The 19,375-nt window shown below is 38.5% G+C and overlaps 1 protein-coding gene across 5 annotated transcripts in view; it reads right to left on the reverse strand.

Moving 5' to 3' along the window:
- Positions 1-19,375, reverse strand: part of eogt (EGF domain-specific O-linked N-acetylglucosamine (GlcNAc) transferase) — a 129,036-nt gene that overhangs the window by 93,612 nt on the left and 16,049 nt on the right. For all 5 annotated transcript variants that reach the window (XR_009802192.1, XR_009802191.1, XR_009802193.1 and 2 more), the window contains exons 7-15: positions 19,219-19,325; positions 18,412-18,515; positions 14,932-15,024; positions 13,874-13,945; positions 12,005-12,091; positions 6,626-6,694; positions 1,702-1,763; positions 1,495-1,614; positions 1,036-1,138 (exon numbers count right to left, since the gene is read on the reverse strand). Coding sequence is in view for 2 of the 5 variants with exons in the window: in XM_061874950.1 (XP_061730934.1) it covers positions 1,036-1,138; positions 1,495-1,614; positions 1,702-1,763; positions 6,626-6,694; positions 12,005-12,091; positions 13,874-13,945; positions 14,932-15,024; positions 18,412-18,515; positions 19,219-19,325 (817 nt within the window). In the remaining 3 variants the exon portion in view is untranslated. The remainder of the gene's footprint in view (positions 1-1,035; positions 1,139-1,494; positions 1,615-1,701; positions 1,764-6,625; positions 6,695-12,004; positions 12,092-13,873; positions 13,946-14,931; positions 15,025-18,411; positions 18,516-19,218; positions 19,326-19,375) is intronic.

Genomic DNA, 19,375 nt, shown 5'->3' on the forward strand with positions numbered 1-19,375 from the left:
AGTACAACTCGTAAATAAACACAAATAAAAGTCAGCTTACAATGGAGTCAATGGGAGCCATGGCTTCATCACGTCCGTTGCGTTTATTCCGACAATAAAAACCTAAAAAGCATTTCCATCAAGTTTTTGCAACCCACTTTAATACTGAAACGTCTGAAAGACCACCTCATGAGAGCGTCAAATTGTTTTAGCAGTATTTGAGTTTTTTTTTTTTTTTTTAAATATGGGTGTTTCCATTACTAGTTTTTTATTGCGATATTTAGATTTTTCACATTGCTGTAGGGTTGTCCTGATACCAATATTTTGTTACCAGTACCAGTAAAAACCTCAGTGCGTTTCAGTGTTATACCTTCACCATTTTCTTTAGTTTTTAAGCCAAAAAGCTTCCACTCTTCCTGTCTACACACTGTGTCTGTCTGTAAATACTCCGTGATTGCGTGTTGCCGAACATGCTTCTCTGCTCGTAAAACCAGCAATGTCATGACGTGACGGCGGCGCACCGTCATGTCTGTTAAAAGAAAAAGAGAGCGGTACTTTTTAGAAGTGGTATAGCACCGTTTATGATTCATTAGTATCGCAGTACTTTAATAGTACCAGTATACCATACAAACCGACTCTGCTGTATGCTTAAAATGAGCTAAATACGTAAACATTACATGTTAATATAAATGTGCCTGTTACTACAGGCTCATTGAATAAAAATATATGTATTAATCGTTGATGGAAGTGTTTGGATGTTTTTTTAAGCGCTTTATGGCAGAATAGAGCGACTCTCATAGGTTTCATTGTAAGTGGATTTTTGCTTACATTATTACTAGTAAAAATACATAAACAAAGAAAAGTATTTGTGTGCTTTTCTTACATAAGGATTGTAAATGATGGGTAAAATTCCCAACAAGTTCAGTTTCCCTTCAAGGATAACTTTAGCGATACATGCGCATGGCCACACTCCAAATTCTGCTATTAGATTTATATGGATATTCTGTGGGATGAACTGTGCTGAAAAGGAGCTAATGTTCATGAAGTTCTTCTTACCCTGTCCTGCGGGAACACCTTATCCATTTTCTGCCAAGTCACATAGCGAATGCCCCGCAGCCGAGCCAAATCTCGATAGCAGCTCTCATCTTCACAATTATACCTGAGAGGGACAAATGCACAACTTTTCCTTTTTTGCTGTCTTCGGCATGCTTCTCTTTCACTCCTATTTGCTAAATACTGTTTTTGAACTGTGACTGAATGCACATTGTTTTTGAACGGCGCCCTGTAATACAGAACACTCCCATACACCCACTCATTCAGACTACCTCCCTGGGGGTAGCCAGGTGTGAGGAGTGTCTGCTTAATTGGACTTTATTTCACAGCCACACACATACACACACACACATAGCGAGTAGCTGAGAGCAGCATTGAGGAGTGCTTGCCAAGCCCATCGCTTAGCCTGTCCACCCCCATTGTAGCGCTGTCACTATCCCAGGAAAACATGATGTCACTTACAGCTCAAAGACCACAGCCCAGTCAGGCAAGAAGAGCAGGTGTGTAAGTCCTGCACCGTGCATTCCTATGAAGATGTCAGAGTTGTGGGTGATCCTCAACTGCTCCAGGAAAGGAATGTCCCTAAAAAAAACCACACATCTCAGTTATGTTTACCAAACAAACTACTCTCCCTCAATTTACTATTGGAACACGACAGCAGACTCTCACTTGTATTTGTAGTCCACCACGCTGACGTCCAGCAGCTGCATTGTTTTAAGACCATTTATAAGCTGTGATAAAAGCACAATAACTTTTTTGATCAAGACAACAAATATGGTTATACTACATCACATACTCGCAGAACGCCAACAAAACTTGAAAGATAGTACAACTGTCTAATGATAATGAGTTAAAGAAGAACTGCACTTTTTTCATTCAAAATCCTTATGAAAGTCAGCTTACAACGGAGCAAATGGGAGGTCCTGTATTCTGCCCAAAAAAACAATAAATGACCAGCCAAAAATAATCCATTTACATTTTGTGACTTGAACCCGATTGTAGCTGAGATAGGCGCCAGCGCCCCCCGCGACCCCGAAAGGGAATAAGCAGTATAAAATGGAATGATGGATGGAATATTAATCAAGTATTAGTGATATTGTTATTATAAGCCCTAACGCAGACAAACTATATATTGTGGCGATGTGATCGCAAGCTTGTTTGCCTATTTTGATCGAGTGGTAATGCTGCTTCCTTGCTTGTGGAAGTTTATTGTAGATCATAAATCATACTTGCCAACCTTGAGACCTTCGATTTCGGGGGGTGGTGGGGGGCGTGGTCGGGGCGGGGCGTGGTTAAGAGGTGAGGAGTATATTTACCGCTAGGTATGGGAGGGGTCGGGAACCTTTTTGGCTGAGAGAGTCATACAAGCCAAATATTTTTTTAAGTATTTCCATGAGAGCCATATAATATTTTTTTAAGACTGATTAGAATTAAATGCGTGCATTTTTAAGCATGACCAACATTTTTAGAGTATAATAAGTCTCTTATTCTTTTTGATAACATTGTTATTCTGAAGCTAACCAACAATAAATAAAATACTTCTTACCATTAATGCAACTACTTGAGCAGGTCCGGTAGAAACCGGATAAATGGATTAAAATGCATGAGAATGGTTTATATTTTGAACGTTTTTTTTTGACACTGTGATTACCAGCGGAATTATTCATTACTTGCCATGTTAAGCAATGTCAGCTAAGATTTATCTTAGAGCCAGGTGCAGTCATCAAAAATGCCACATCTGGCTCTAGAGCCATAGGTTCCCTACCCCTGGCCTATGGAAAACTATGCAGCATTTTAAAGTACAAAGCAAAATGATGGACATGGCTAGCATAGGAGAGACCTACAGAACTAGGGAGAGCTGTGTCGTCTGGTAAATCAGTCAGTAAACCGGTGAGGAAAACAGCGCTCGGACCAGAGTGGAAGTATAACAAATAAAGAGTACGAGACAAAAAACAATACAAAATACAGGAAACTAATCATAAAGTCCAAACGGTCATGTGATAGTATGACACATTTGCTGCTATTCAAATCGTCAGCTCTATTTATTATCATTCTGTTACACGCTTGGTCCATCTGTTATCAGATATTCTTGCAAGCTGGCCAGTCCACTTCCATTTCTTTCTTCAGATTGATTACATTATGTCTACTACTTTAGTCTGGTTTCCGATCCATCGGAGTATCTTCCTATCCTGATTGGATATTCTTAGCATGGTGCGCTCCATACTTTGTTGAGTAGTCTCATTTTGTGCTCCATTTTCTTTATTATCGCCCAGGTCATAAAACCACATGTCACTGCTGGTAGTACACATTGATTGAAAAATGTTTTCTTGAGGCAGATAGCCATGTTAATTCTCATATCATTAAGGTTCCCGTATGCACTCCAACCAGCTCTTGTCCTTCTTTTGATCTCATCCAATAGATGGTGAGCCATTCTAATTTGCTGTCCTAGATACAAAGAAATGGTCTACTATCTCAATTTCAGGGCTATCCAACATAATTTTCTGTTCTCTACAGGATTGATTGAACATTACTGCTTTGCTCTTCTTCATGTCTATCTTCGACTTTGTAGGTTTTCAATGCTAAGTTCATATATATATATAAATATACAGTGGGGCAAAAAAGTATTTAGTCAGCCACCGATTGTGTAAGTTCTCCCACTTAAAATGATGACAGAGGTCTGTAATTTTCATCATAGGTACACTTCAACTGTGAGAGACAGAATGTGAAGGAAAAAAATCCAGGAATTCACATTGTAGGAATTTTAAATAAGTTATTTGTAAATGATGGTGGAAAATAAGTATTTGGTCAACCATTCAAAGCTCTCACTGATGGAAGGAGGTTTTGGCTCAAAATCTCACGATACATGGCCCCATTCATTCTTTCCTTAACACGGATCAATCGTCCTGTCCCCTTAGCAGAAAAACAGCCCCAAAGCATGATGTTTCCACCCCTATGCTTCACAGTGGGTCTGGTGTTCTTGGGATGCAACTCAGTATTCTTCTTCCTCCAAACACGACGACTTGAGTTTATACCAAAATGGATACATGGATGATACAGCAGAGGATTGGGATAATGTCATGTGGTCAGATGAAACCAAAATAGAACTTTTTGGTTGACCAAATACTTATTTTCCACCATCATTTACAAATAAATTCTTTAAAATTCCTACAATGTGAATTCCTGGATTTTTTTTCCACATTCTGTCTCTCACAGTTGAAGTGTACCTATGATGAAAATTACTGACCTCTGTCATAATTTTAAGGGGGAGAACTTGCACAATCGGTGGCTGACTAAATACTTTTTTGCCCCACTGTGTATATATATATATATATATATATATATATATATATATATATACACACACATATATATATATATATATATATACACACATTTCTAAAATGAGGTGACTGAGGCAGTGCAAGACTTGTATTGCATGAAGAACAACAAATACACTCTGAAAGCACAGACCTTCACAATATCGAATCAAACTGCATTTACAGTATATTGCACTTTTCACAAAAAAGCAAAGGACAAACACAATGTGCTGTACAAAAAAATATAAAGAGAAGAAAACATACACACGAAAAGGATATATACTAGTCTTGGGTCATCAGGAGACACTGCAATGTACAACTGCGTATCATCAGCAAAACTGTGGAAACTGATGCCGTGTCTCCTAATGACGTCTCCAAGAAGCAACATATAAAGAATAAGTAAAATGGGACCTAAAATCTAGCCTTGAGGAACCCCACATATTATCTCTTGGGGTCCTGAGGAAGATGCATCCATACTTACATAAAAAATAATACAGAGTCATTTTTAAAATTCTAAATCCATAGTGTGAATGATTATTGAAAGTTATCCCCGACATTGATTATACAGACAAGGCATGCTTCTCTTATGTTAAAGTTACGTCTAACAAGGGCTTTGGGCGGGTTTGTCTCTGTGCGATATAGAAAATAACTATATCGTGATATTCGAGTATACGTTCTCATGCAGTTGCTTTTAGCTGCTGGCATTAAACTCTATGCGTTTCTTCCTCTTTCTTGTCTCTCCTTCACACAGAGACTTAAAATAAGCGCACCTTCTTGCATACGACACGCGTACAACGTCACACGCCCTCCCCGAGCAGAGAGGCAGCGGCATGGGTAACATTAGCTGTGACGTTAACGGTGTGTTGCGAGTGGTAATACCAGAGAGCAAAGGTGCGAATCAGGTAACAAATGGAGAAAGAATTAATTCCCAAGAAAAACAGTACGAGGTCCATCGTCTGGCGCTGATTTGGCTTCAAGCGGGAACATGTTGGAACATTTACACGGCAGAGGCGTTGCTACCAAAAGTGGCATCATTTGAAAAGTCACCCGCTAGAGCAGGGGTCGCGAATCTTTTGGGCTGAGAGAGCCATGAAAGCCAAATATTTTAAAATGTAGTTCCATGAGACCCATATAATATTTTTTAACACTGAATACAACTAAATGCGTGCATTTTTAAGTAAGACCAACATTTGAGAGTATAATAAGTCTCTTATTATTTTTAATAACATTGTTATTCTGAAGCTAACCCATAATAAGTAAAATACTTCTTACCATTTATCCGACTCCTTAAACAGGTGTGGTAGAAAACGGATGGATGGATTAAAATGCATTAGAATGTTTTAAAATTTGAACGTTATTTTTAACACTGTGATTACCAGCGGAATTATTCACTACTTATCATGTTAAGCAATGTCAACTTAAATTCATCCAAGAGCCAGATACAGTCATCAAAATAGTCCCTGCCCCTGCGCTAGAGAATGAAGAATTCTTGAAACTGCATGTCAACATCTCCGTTAGGTGCCACACCCACAAAATGCCGAAGCAACAATTTCCACATCATCACCGTAGGACATATACTATTTGAAATGCAGCTCATTTTTATGTGGCACTTATTGAAATATCTTATGTGACATTATGCACAAGTGTACTTTATTTATTTTAAACTATTGTAGTGGCGTTCTGTACAAAAAGTGCACTTTATTTAGTGTTGTTTTGATATGTCATCTTAGTGACATCATGCACAAAAGTGCACTATGAGCTTGTATTAAAATGTCACTGACAATGTTGCAATTCTGTTTTGAAAAGACATGAATGTTTGTGTCACTGCTTAATAACTGTTTAATAAATACACTTTTGCTCTATTGACTTAGTTGTGATTTCCCTCTCTGCATGAAAGTGTAAAAGTAGCATATATTAATGCAGTATGAAGAAAAATGTTTTAGTGTAGATCCATAGAATCATCATACTCCTGTGATTATATGCATCAAGTGTTCATTCAAGGCTAAAGCAAAATATCGAGATATATATCGTGTAACGCGATATGGCCTAAAAATATCGAGATATTAAAAATAGGCCATATCGCCCAGCCCTACGTCTAATGTAATTTTTTTCTATAAATTTAATTTGCGGTGTGTGATGAAAATTAAAATCACTTATTTTTACGAATATTCTCAAGAAATTTCCCATATTTTGAAATGCTAATGTTGACAGTGTGCACGCTTACTTCCTACAACATTTTCTGACGATTATCAAAAAAACAAAGGAAGTGAACTCACCTCCACTTGGTTTGATATCCTTCTGTATTCAGTACTGCGTGCCAGCAAGGTGACACGGACGCGTCCTGGCTAAAAAAAACAAAAACAAAAAAAATATCATTTTTTTTTGTTGAAAATAACAATATTAATAATATTATTAGAAAAAAAAAGTATGCTAATTAAAAATTATCTTCAAAAATGTAATCTTCTGAAAGAACAGTTATTTTGTCATTAATTTTAAGACTGAATTTTAACTTTTTTAGAAATAGAAACAAAAATACCCATAAAACATCAATATCTTTAATGCATTTCCTATGCATAGAGACAAATGGTTTAATACTCCTAACCTGAAAACTCAATGGAGTGATAGACACTTGTCTATGGCCAGGGTAGTAACGATTTAAGTAACTTAGCCAAAGCAATAAATAGCAGTGATTTTAATTTGGAACCTACAATATTCAGATTAATTTAGAATGATCATACTGTAATAGGCAAACTTAAAAAAAGGTAACGGAATTATATGGGGACTCAAACCCAGGCCCACAGTTTGTGTAGATTACTTGTAACATCAATCCTGTATATAGTTAGTTAATGTATCAATCATACGATGAGCATCAAGCAAATTCTATACAAAGTTGTGTATAATAATAGAGTATCCTTCAGTATCCCTGTGATTAAAATGCACAGTAAATTATGAAGGTTCGAAGCTGACGCTGGTGCCATTCATTCATTCATAGATGCTGCTTTTCCTGCTAACATGCCGATGTGACAAAATTAGTCACATATCATTTGAAGCTCTATTGAGGAGAACTTCATTAATAGGAAGCATTCTATAATGCATATTTTCTGGGAAGGGGAAAGTCACATGAAACCAGAGACAAAATGCAAAAAATAATTGTTTCTCTGACTGGGAATCGAACCAAGGCTTTGATGATGAAAGTGCCAAATCCTTTCCACTAGACCACATGGGAGGTGGCTGAAAATAAAATTGCATTTAGTGATTGGTCTTGATTTGTATTCCAAGCTAATATTACAAATAGTCAACCGGGTAATAGTTGGCTTGTGAAGAATAGTTGTAAAATAAATCCAAATACAAAGTTGAATCTGCACCAAAGAGGCAAAGTTATTAGAAATCAGAGGATTGTATTACACTGAGGGGAACTCCGTTACAACAAAGGACATATTGGAATGTTAATGGGAACATGAACAATTGGTAAAGTCACAACCAACCAAGGACAATAAAAAAAATCTAAGATTCTCTGGCCAGAAAACAAACCCATTCTGCAGTGGTGAGACCACCAAATTTTAGCCACTTGACCAGGGATATTCACCTGAATTGTTTTAAGGTACACATTTCCAGAAAGTCCAGGTTACCGGACTTCTAGCTTCACTAGTCATCTTATTTTGTTTAATGCAGAGAACTATTTTTTTTAACCTTTTATTCTACCCAGGAAAGTTCCATTGAGATTAAGAATCTATTTTCCAAGGAGTTGTGCACATTCAGAGTGTATGTGCCACTGGGAGCAAGGTGGGTAAGGTGTCATGCCCAAGACACAACAGTTAGGATGATGGAAGCTGGAATCAAACCCGGAACCCTTAAGTTGCTGGCACAGCCCCTCTACCATCTGAGCCATATACTACATTTTATTTTGTCAGAGCTCTGCTATATTTATGGTGTCAGAGAGGAGAAGTCTAGCAAAACTCCTAGCCATTATGGACAACACTTCCCACCCACTACACTCGGACCTTGCGGAGAGAATGAGCACGTTCAGTGGAAGGCTCAGACTCCCTAAATGCAACACGGAACAACACAGGAGGTCCTTCATACCGACAGCCATCAGACTGTATAATGTATATGTTTCTTGACTGCACTTAAATGTAGAATATATGTAGAATATATTTATACTATTCATATATTATATATATATATAATATATGTTATATATTATTTTTTATTATTATTGTCTATTGTGAGCGAACTGTGGTGCTGAATTTTCCCCAGGGATCAATGAAGTACTTTCTATTCTATTCTATTCTATATTTAAGGACCTTCAGCAAAAAAAGTGTGTCAACGATCATCTCTATGACAGCCCTCAAGTGTTGTTAAGAATCTGCTGCAAAAATGTGAATCCTTCGCAAGTTTTTTTTTTTCCCAAATGATGAAAAAGAGAGAACTAAAATGGAACCTTGGGGAACACCACTTGTATAACTTAAGACGTTGAACAAATGATCATTGACTGCATCTGAAGTAAACAAGCTGCAGCAACACCTTAGTTACTTACATAAATCACGTTACAAAAAAAAAGTTATAACTGACAAAAAGGAGAGGACTTAAAGAGGGGCCTAAAGGAACGCCTCTGTTTGGTAAATCAGTTCTTTGAGTGCAATTAGAAACATATGTTTAATATATCATAAGATTTTCTGTAATGTAATTTTTTATGGTTCCCTTTATTTTTAAAAGTATCAAAATACGTGTTGGTACCGGTACAGTATTTGTACATATTATATATATATATATATATATTATATTCATTTGTATACTCTAGCCTTTAAATAGACTCCCTTTTTAGACCAGTTGATCTGCCGTTTCTTTTCTTTTTCTTCTATGTCCCACTCTCCCTTGTGGAGGGGGTCCGGTCCGATCCGGTGGCCATGTACTGCTTGCCTGTGTATCGGCTGGGGACATCTCTGCGCTGCTGATCCGCCTCCGCTTGGGATGGTTTCCTGCTGGCTCCGCTGTGAACGGGACTCTCGCTGCTGTGTTGGATCCGCTTTGGACTGGACTCTCGCGACTGTGTTGGATTCATTGTGGATTGAACTTTCACAGTATCATGTTAGACCCGCTCGACATCCATTGCTTTCCTCCTCTCTAAGGTTCTCATAGTCATCATTGTCACCGACGTCCCACTGGGTCATTATTGTCACCGATGTCCCACTGGGTGTGAGTTTTCCTTGCCCTTATGTGGGCCTACCGAGGATGTCTTGGTGGTTTGTGCAGCCCTTTGAGACACTAGTGATTTAGGGCTATATAAGTAAACATTGATTGATTGATTGAAAGCTGAAAGTGCACTCAATAGGCGAAGTTAGTTGAAATATGAAGATTATTTTTAATGAGAGGAACACCATCACAAGGGAGAACATAATTGTAACGCTTCACAAAAGTGAAAGTCACATGAAACAATAAGGACTCCCTAACCAGGAATCGAACCGAGGCTACAGCGATGAAAGTGTCAAATCCTCGCCATTAGACCACCACGGAACTGGTATCAGAAATGTGTTTAAATATTCAATGAGGTAAGATTCTGTTTGTGATGATTACTTGTAATCTGTCAATCAAAAGACATGATTTTTGGGGGTGAGATATTCCCAGTGGTTTGCAGACCTAAAACATGCTAAAAGCGAGCAGAAGCAAAGTGGGCCCTGGGATCTAGTAAACATTTATTTTCAGGTATGGTATGTAACACCTCATGCACCATAATGTTGTGTATGTCATTATCGTTTCTGGTAGTTTTTTAGGTTGTAACTATGTGTAACGAATCTGATTCAGGTCTAACAAGCTAAAAGTTGAAAACTAAATACTTGTTACTCCAATGCTATATTGCTCCAAGTTACTGTATTTATAGGGACAAAGGAGTCAATATCTGATCAAGTAGATTGTGTTGATACTAAATTATTATTCCTACTGTCCTTGTTTATTGTTATGGATTATTTGACCGAAAAAAAAAGCATGATGTGTGCATAATATGGGTCAGTTATGATAAGATAAGAATATTTAATGACCTTGCACAAGCATACACAGTACACCAGTTCAAGACATTTTGGGCACGGATTCTCTCCTCTGTGCAGAACACAAATAAGAAAATTTAGAAAAAAATACAAGTAAAATAATAAACTGGAATCTTTTACACACATTATAAAAAGTTTATATTGCAGCATGTTATTGCACACATTAAAACAAGCTATATTAACAACATTGCTGATTGCACTTGTGCATGAAATGACGCAATTTCACAGTCACATGTTTGTATTTAACAGGACTATGTCCCGGATTTAAAAACTGTCCCTCAGTCTATTTGTTCGGGTTTTCAGCACCCTGAATCTTCTGCCTGAGGGCAGCAGCTGAAACATCCCTTGTCCTGGATGTGTACCGTATTTTTCGGACTATAAGTTGCAGTTTTTTTCATAGTTTGGCCAGGGGTGCTACTTATACTCAGGAGCCACTTATGTGTGAATTTTTTAACACATTACAGTTAAATATCAAATAATATTATTTAGCTCATTCAAGTAAGAGACTAGACGTATAAGATTTCATCGGATTTAGCTATTAGGAGTGACAGATTGTTTGGTAAACTTATAGCAATTTGTATATGTTAGTTATTTAAATGACTCTTACCAAAATATGTTACGTTAACATACCAGGCACCTTCTCAGTTGGTTATTTATGCATCATATAACGTACACTTATTCAGCCTGATGTTCACTATTCCTTATTTATTTTGAATTGCCTTTCAAATGTCTATACTTGGTGTTATCAAATAAATTTCCCACAAAAATGCGACTTATACTCCAGTGCGACTTATATTTTTTTTCCTTTTTTATTATGCATTTTCGGCAAGTGCGACTTATACTCCGGAGCGACTTATACTCCGAAAAATACGGTACTGTCTTTTGCAATGCTGTGTGCCTTCTTGAGATAACGGGTGCTACAGAGCACCTGTAGAGAAGGGAGAGGGTGCCCAATGATTTTTCGGGCAATGTTGATGAACCTCTGTATTGACTTTTTGTGTGCCACGGTGCAGCTGGCGAACCACACAGAGATACAATACATCAGCACACTCTCAATGGAACAGGGGTAGAAGACAGTCAGCAGCTGCCTCTTCAAGTTGATCCTCTTTATGTTTGATGATTATGTTTAACCTATTTGGTTTTGTGTTATCTAGTTCAATATGTGATCAAAATTATGAAGGCTCTAAACTTACATTGATGTCATTCATTTTAGCTTCTCCTTTTCCTGCCAACATGGTGATGTAAACAAAACTAGTCACATAACTTCCAGATTTCTCTTGAGGGGAACTTAATTACAAGGCAAAACATTTTTGTGAACCTTAAACAAAGGGGAACGTAACATGAAACTCGGGACAATAAACAAAAAGCAACCACTTCCGTGATCAGGACTCAAACAAGGGCTGCGGCAGTGAGAGTGCCAAAGCTTAGCCACTAGACCAGGAAGACATGGAGTACCACACACACTTTCTTTTTTCACTTGCTCTAATATGACCCGATTTGCAGCAGATTGTAACTGCAAAGCCTTGGTTTAAAAAACAAATGTTGGGCCCTTTGTTCACAGACTGAAATTGTTAACACATTTTGGTTTTGACTTTCCAGGTATATTATTCTTACCTTGGGTCCGTTCTGCAGTATATTGAGCCGATGGAGGACATGTTGGGAGAACGCTCGAAATATTCCTTCAGTGTAGCAATCTGAGATCTGCGTTTCAAATACAGCACATAGATTAATTTTACTGTGTGTGGAGTATGTATGTTCTTCCTGTGCTTTCGTAGGTTTTGTTTGGGTCTGGTTACCTATGGCGAGAGGGAATGCCCATCCATCCACCCATTTTCTACTGCTTTTTCTTTTGGGGTCACTGGGTGCGCTGGTGCCTATCTCAGTTACAATAGGGCGGAAGGCAGTGTACACCCTGGACAAGTAACCAACTCATCGCAGGGCCAACACAGATTGACAGACAACATTCACACTCACATTCACACACTAGGGCCAATTTAGTGTTGCCAATCAAACTATCCCCAGATGCATGTCTTTGGAGGTGGGAGGAAGCCGGAGTACCAGGAGGGAACCCACGCAGTCACGGGGAGGACATGCAAACTCCACACAGAAAGATTCCGAGCCCGGGATTGAACCCTGGACTACTAAGGACCTTCGCATTGTGAGGCAGACACACTATCCCCTCTTACAGTATACCGTGCTGCCCCCGAGAGGGAATGATCGTTTGTCCGTATAGGCCCTGTGATGAATCATCTTCATTGGAATCTCTTTGAGAATCCATCCATTTTCTACCACTTGTCCCTCTCGGGGTAAAGGGTGCATGTCTTTGGAGGTGGAAGGAAGCCAGAGTCTATTTGAGATCCATCCATCCATTTTCTACCATTTATTCCCTTCGGGGACGCAGGGGGCGCTGGTGCCTATCTCAGCTACAATCGGCGGAAGGCAAGATACACCCTGGACAAGTCGCCATCTCATCGCAGGGCCAACTTAGATTGTAGGAGTCTAAATACTGTTTAAGTTAATTTACATTTTATGGAAGGTGCTTTATGTTTATTCAGCCAAAAGGGGACAATTTACTTTATTTGCATGATAAGAAAATGTATATATTGAATGCTTAGAGTAATTATATAAAGCTCACTTTAATTGTAATTATTACATTTGTCAAAATGATTCGATGACGTAACTGTTTTAAGTGCATATACTGCGGAAGGATCTGTGTGGTAAGGGGGTTTTTGAACGCAAGGTGTCATGGGTAATGGCAGTCAGGTGCGGTGGAATCGAGCCACATAGTTTTTTGATCTCACTCATACTTATTCTCATGCATACTTTTTCTAACTCGTACTGCAACACTCTTTATTTTGTCATTCATTTGTTCCCACATCGTGACTGTTTTATGTTTTGAATTATTAAGATCACAAGTAAACCATACAAACGAAGAATAACGTCTGGAGTTTTGTTTTGTTGTTGCCGCAGCAAGCGGAGTGAATATGATACTAAAGGAGCGTCAAGCTAAGGCTACTTTAGGAATCTACACAGATGGACAGACAACATTCACACTCACATTCACACACTAGGGCCAATTTAGTGTTGCCAATTAACCTATCCCCAGGTGCATGTCTTTGGAGGTGGGAGGAAGCTGGAGTACCCGGAGGGAACCCACGCAGTCACAGGGAGGACATGCAAACTCCACACAGAAAGATCCCTAGCCTGGGATTGAACCCTGACTACTCAGGACCTTCGTATTGTGAGGCAGACGCACTAACCCCTCTTCCACCGTGAAGCCCCTATTTGAGATTAATTTATTTAAATAACATAGGCCACACATGCCAAATAAGGGGCCAACAAGCTGAATATCTTCACCAAAAAGTATGTTTACAGTTAGCAGGAAATTAACATTGTATCTCAATTTGTGATATGAAATGTGTATACCGTTTAATTAATAGACAGTACAATACACATACTGTATACTTAAACTGATAAACTTACAAGTGGTGTGTTGTAGAAGAGACCATATCTCATTCTTGGTAGGAGGGAGAAGAAGGCATCTTTGAAACATACCTAAGAGAAATCATAACATGTGTAAAGAACAATTGTTATGTAAGCATACATTATAGAGGCGGTGTCTCAACTTTTTCCACTGAGGACCGCACACTGAAAAGGATGTGGAGGGCCATTTTGATCTATTTTCAAAACTAAATGTGAACCCATTTAAAGGAGACATATAATGATTTCCTTCTTTTCTGCCTTAAAAAATGTTTGGAATACTGGATATACTGTATAAAAGTTGATACAATGCCAAATTGTCAAATGATAAGGTTTATGCATTTTGGCGTAAGCTTGCATGCTGTTTTGGATGCCTCTTCCCGTGGGGTTTTTGCTCTGTATTAGGCCAGCTGAGTTTGAGGAAACGTAAGGGAAGGTAAGATAAAGCATTGTTTTCATCTAATCTTGGCATGCGCATAGTAACACAGGCGACAAAATGCTGTTAAAAAGCTTTTTTATGCATCTCTGTATTGATCGGAGAGTGTGCACGTGTACCTAATGTTGTGACCTCTGTGAATCGATATGCCGGTAATGTTTATGAAAATAATTTTCGACCATGTATGGAAAAAAAGCAGTGATGTTCGTCTTCAAGATATATGTAAAATTGTACATTTTAAAAATATAAATTTGAATACTTTTGGAGAGTGTGGGGTGTGGTTTCATTTGCATTCTAGGAACGCTTCCACAAACGAACATCTTGTTGAGGCACAAAGTAGGTTGCAAATGTTACTGTGGAACAACATTTACACAAAATGTACACAAGAGCATATCCAATACATGTTTTTTTAAGTAACAATGTGTTCCTGGGCTGCACTATATACACACACCCTTCTACATCAAGATCAGTTAATGTAGTGAACAAGTCGTAGGCTCAATCTCATGATTTGTAAATAACCCCACTTCCAAGAGTCTATCAAAACCTTTATGACCTCTGAAGAGCTACTAGTAACAGACAATAATGAAATAAACAAAAATCCCAACAAAGGTGGTGTTTTACCTACTCTTTTTGAATCATAGCTCTTCAGGTGAATGATATCATATTGGGAGAAGGCCTTCCAGGTTTCACTGAACAAATCCCCATATCCATAAGAGCTCTAGCAAAATATACAACAACAAAAAAGAAAAGATTAAAACTGAAGTGTGTGACAGAATTCAAAATCAAAATGAAAAATGCACATTTGATTGTTTAGTAGTCTCATAAAAAAAGTCCGTTCTGCATAATCTTAAGCCCTGTCCTTATATAATGTTGAATTTAGGAGACATATTGGCTGTATGAAAATAGAAAACATACCACAATAAATGAGTTGGGAAATAAAATACACGTTTGTTACATGTTAATGGTAACCCTTAAAGGGGAACTGCACTTTTTTGGAAATGGTGCCTATCGTCCACAATCATTATGAAAGACACGACGACGGATAGATTTTTTTTAATGCACTCTAAATATAAAATAAATGTTGTCTACTTATAGCGGAGCCAATGGGAGCTCTTCTATTTCACCCATGAATCCCAATAGATAACAATTCAAAACCCGCCAAAAATACCCCATTTACATTTTGTGATTTGAATATTAACCAAGAATTAGTGATATTGTTATTATAAGCATGTGATCACAAGCTTGTGTGCCAATGTTTACATCATCGAGTGGTCTGCTGCTTTTTCGCTTCCTTGCTTCCTGTAAGTTTATTCGACCTCTCACCTGGACAAAAGAAGTCTGAGTAGGCATTCCAACAAGTTGTAACACTTTGACAGCCATTTAGGAGCCGAAACTGGCAAGGACGACACGAAAGACACTTCCCCCCTCATCCTCACCCTGTTTAATCGTGAAAATTATCAGTCATTCTTCATCTAAATGGGAATATATGAACATCCTAGCAACCGGCTTCCTAATGACAGTAGACGTTGTACAATAAGAGATGTTTTATTATGTTTGTTAGCTCTCATAAAGTCTGCAGTGAGTACGGTAATAATCAGTGATGAAGAAAAAAAAGCAAACGTTATGCGTTTTCAAAATTAATGCGCTGCGTTTGCTTAAAATGATCAAAATTAGGGCTGCCAAAGTTAGCGCGATATCCTTTAACGCAGATAATTTTTTTAATGCGCGATGAACGTTTTTGCCCCTCGGCTCGTTCCGTAGTTTGAGAAAATGTCTAAGAGCATCCAGTTACTGTTGAGGCACAGGCTCAAAAACAGCTGGCAGAACTGCACAAAGAAATGGGCACCTTATGGAAATTTCAGATCCAAAGCCATGGCAAGTCGTTCTCCGGATGACACGAGACAATTTGACCTTCAATCGCCGTGAGACGACATAATTGGAATGAACGCTGAGCGTGCATTTGCTGCTTGGAGTGAGGAGATGCTTCTACTCAGTGGCCTAGTTTTTAGAGTGTCCACCCTGAGATCAGTAGGTTGTGAGTTCAAACCCCGGCCAAGTCATACCAAAGACAATAAAAATGGGACCCATTACATTCCTGCTTGGCACGCAGCATCAAGGGTTGGAATTGGGGGTTAGGTCACCTAAAATTATTCCCGGGCGCGGCACCGCTGCTGCCCAATGCTCTCCTCACCTCCCAGGGGGTTGAACAAGGGGATGGGTCAAATGCAGAGGACTAATTTCACCACACCTATATCTAAATAAATGTTTTCTGACGGATTGAAGTTAAAGGGGAACATTATCACCAGACCTATGTAAGCGTCAATATATACCTTGATGTTGCAGAAAAAAAGACCATATATTTTTTTAACTGATTTCCGAACTCTAAATGGGTGAATTTTGGCGAATTAAACGCCTTTCTATTTATCGCTCTCGGAGCGATGACGTCAGAACGTGACGGCACCTAGGTAGTCAACGGCATTTTCTCCACCACATTACACGTAGCAAGACAAATCAGGTCTGTTATTTTTCGTTTTTTCGACTGTTTTCCAGTACCTTGGAGACATCATGCCTCGTCGGTGTGTTGTCGGAGGGTGTAACAACACGATCAGGGACGGATTCAAGTTGATTTACGTAGAATGTGCATCGACTAGCAGGGCAGGCTAATTGATGCTAACATGCTATTTAGACTAGCTGTATGTACATATTGCATCGTTATGCCTCATTTGTAGCTACATTTGCATCCAGCCTTTCCCTCAATCTACATTTAATGCCAAACAAACACTTACCAATCGACTGATTTAAGTTGCTCAAGTGTCAAGAGATGCGAAAGTCCCTCGTTTGGTTTTTACCGGCGATGGTACGACAGAGATGGCAAAAATGTGTGGATATCCTGCGACACTCAAAGCAGATGCATTCCCAACGATAAAGTCAACGAAATCACAAAGGTGAGTTTTGTGGATGTTATTGACTTATATGTGCTAATCAGACATATTTGGTCGCAGCATGACTGCCAGCTAATCGATGCTAACATGCTATTTAGGCTAGCTGTATGTACATTTGTAGATGTATTTGCATCCAGCGTTTCCTTCCACCCACATTTAATGCCAAACAAACACTTACCAATAGACGGATTTAAGTTGATCCAGTGTCACAAGATGCGAAACTTCTGATCGTTGGTCTGCACATTTTACCGGCGATGCTAAGGCAAACACGGCCGAATAGCGTCAATAGTTATTCGCTCAATAGCTTCAGTTTCTTCTTCAATTTTGTTTTCGCTATCTGCCACCATACTCCAACCATCCGTTTCAATACATGCGTAATCTGTTGAATCGCTTAAGCCGCTGAAATCCAAGTCTGAATCCGAGCTAACGTCGCTATATATTTCTGTGCTATCCACCAGTTGTTTGTATTGGCATCGCTATGTGACGTCACAGGGAAATGGACAGTGGCTTCGCAGATAGCGAAAATCAGGCACTTTAAAGCTTTTTTTAGGGATATTCCGGGACGGGTAAAATTTTGAAAAAAAAATCGAAAAATAAAATAAGCCACTGGGAACTGATTTTTATTGGTTTTAACCCTTCTAAAATGGTGGTAATGTTCCCCTTTAAGTGTATTGTGATGGCAGCGGCAATATGAAAGAAGAAGATTGTCTTTAAACAATCCTGACTTTTTCTTCGCAACCACTGAGACTAGGTTTAATACTGCAGGCATGCCTGCCATTGCCCTCTGCATATAACATATAATAATATATAATAATATATAATGATTGTGAATGATAGGCAAAACTCCAAAAAAGTGCAGTTCCCCTTTAAATCAAGTAAAAATGTTAAGTTCCGATATGTACTCACTGTGTCCCACATGATTAAGTTTTGAACTTATATGTACACAATGTTGTATATTGATGCAAGTACTTAACTGAAATGTGTGTCACACACGTACGTACGCACGCACGCACACACGCACACACGCGCGCACACACGCACACACGCACACACGCACACACACACACACACACACACACACAGACGCACAAATACACACGCACACACACACAAAAGATGACCTAACATTAAAACAATTTTAAAAAAAAAAACTATGTACTCACTGTGTCCCACATTATTATGTTGATATCAGAGCTGAAGGAGTTGTTAATGTGCTGAGAGATGTAGAGGTTGACAAAGTCACAGAAATGATGGTACATGTTCACTCCTGGTTAACGAAATAGACATTAGTATTTCTTGTCACATGAAAATGTTAACTGGAATTGATAATGTATAAAAATATTAACAGTGACATAAAAAGATGAATAATGGCACTTTGAGCTGTATTTATAAGAGAAAGTCAAAGAAGAATATATGACGATTAAAAGAAAGTTAGCATTCATGCAAATCTAAAGACAGTGTTTAATAGAGCTGCACAATTTTGAGAAAAATCGTGATTCCGATTACGCTCTCGAAAATTGCGATTGCAATTCGATTTGCGATTTTTATGTTTTACACATAAAAATGCATAAAGCAGCAAAAATAACAAGTGAAGGAAGACATGTTACTTTTAGACTGTCAATCAACATGTTATCGTCTAAAGGTCCCACACACGAGTAGAAAATGCAATAATTTACTTTAAAAAAAATTTGGCTTCATGCAGACGGACTCAGAATTTTTTTTCTACATCATGCTCTTTAACTAAAGAAATAATCCATACAAAACTCTACAATGTATATCGTCACAATATCACAATACTGGAGTCTATAGCACATGGCATGCACCAATGAAGCTAAAACCGCAACTGCCGCCCCGCCCCGCCCCCCATGTACAATGGTAGAGGAAACACTGCTGTAAACTGTAGGCTCTTATTTTTAGGTGTCATTAGTGTTAAAGTGTTCATAGTGAAGCAAAATGGTCTTAATTCTTACCAGCATCCAGTTTCATGAAAACCGTCGGTTTTTCGATGACAATGTCACATGATTCACTTTGTACGGGATAGAAATCCAACTCTGTGTATGTTTGAAGCTCTGCATACCTACAAAGGAAACACCACAGGAAAAATATTAATCCCTGAATTACCAGAGT

Source organism: Nerophis ophidion, linkage group LG16, assembly GCF_033978795.1.
Source record: "Nerophis ophidion isolate RoL-2023_Sa linkage group LG16, RoL_Noph_v1.0, whole genome shotgun sequence".
Lineage (NCBI taxonomy): Eukaryota > Metazoa > Chordata > Actinopteri > Syngnathiformes > Syngnathidae > Nerophis > Nerophis ophidion.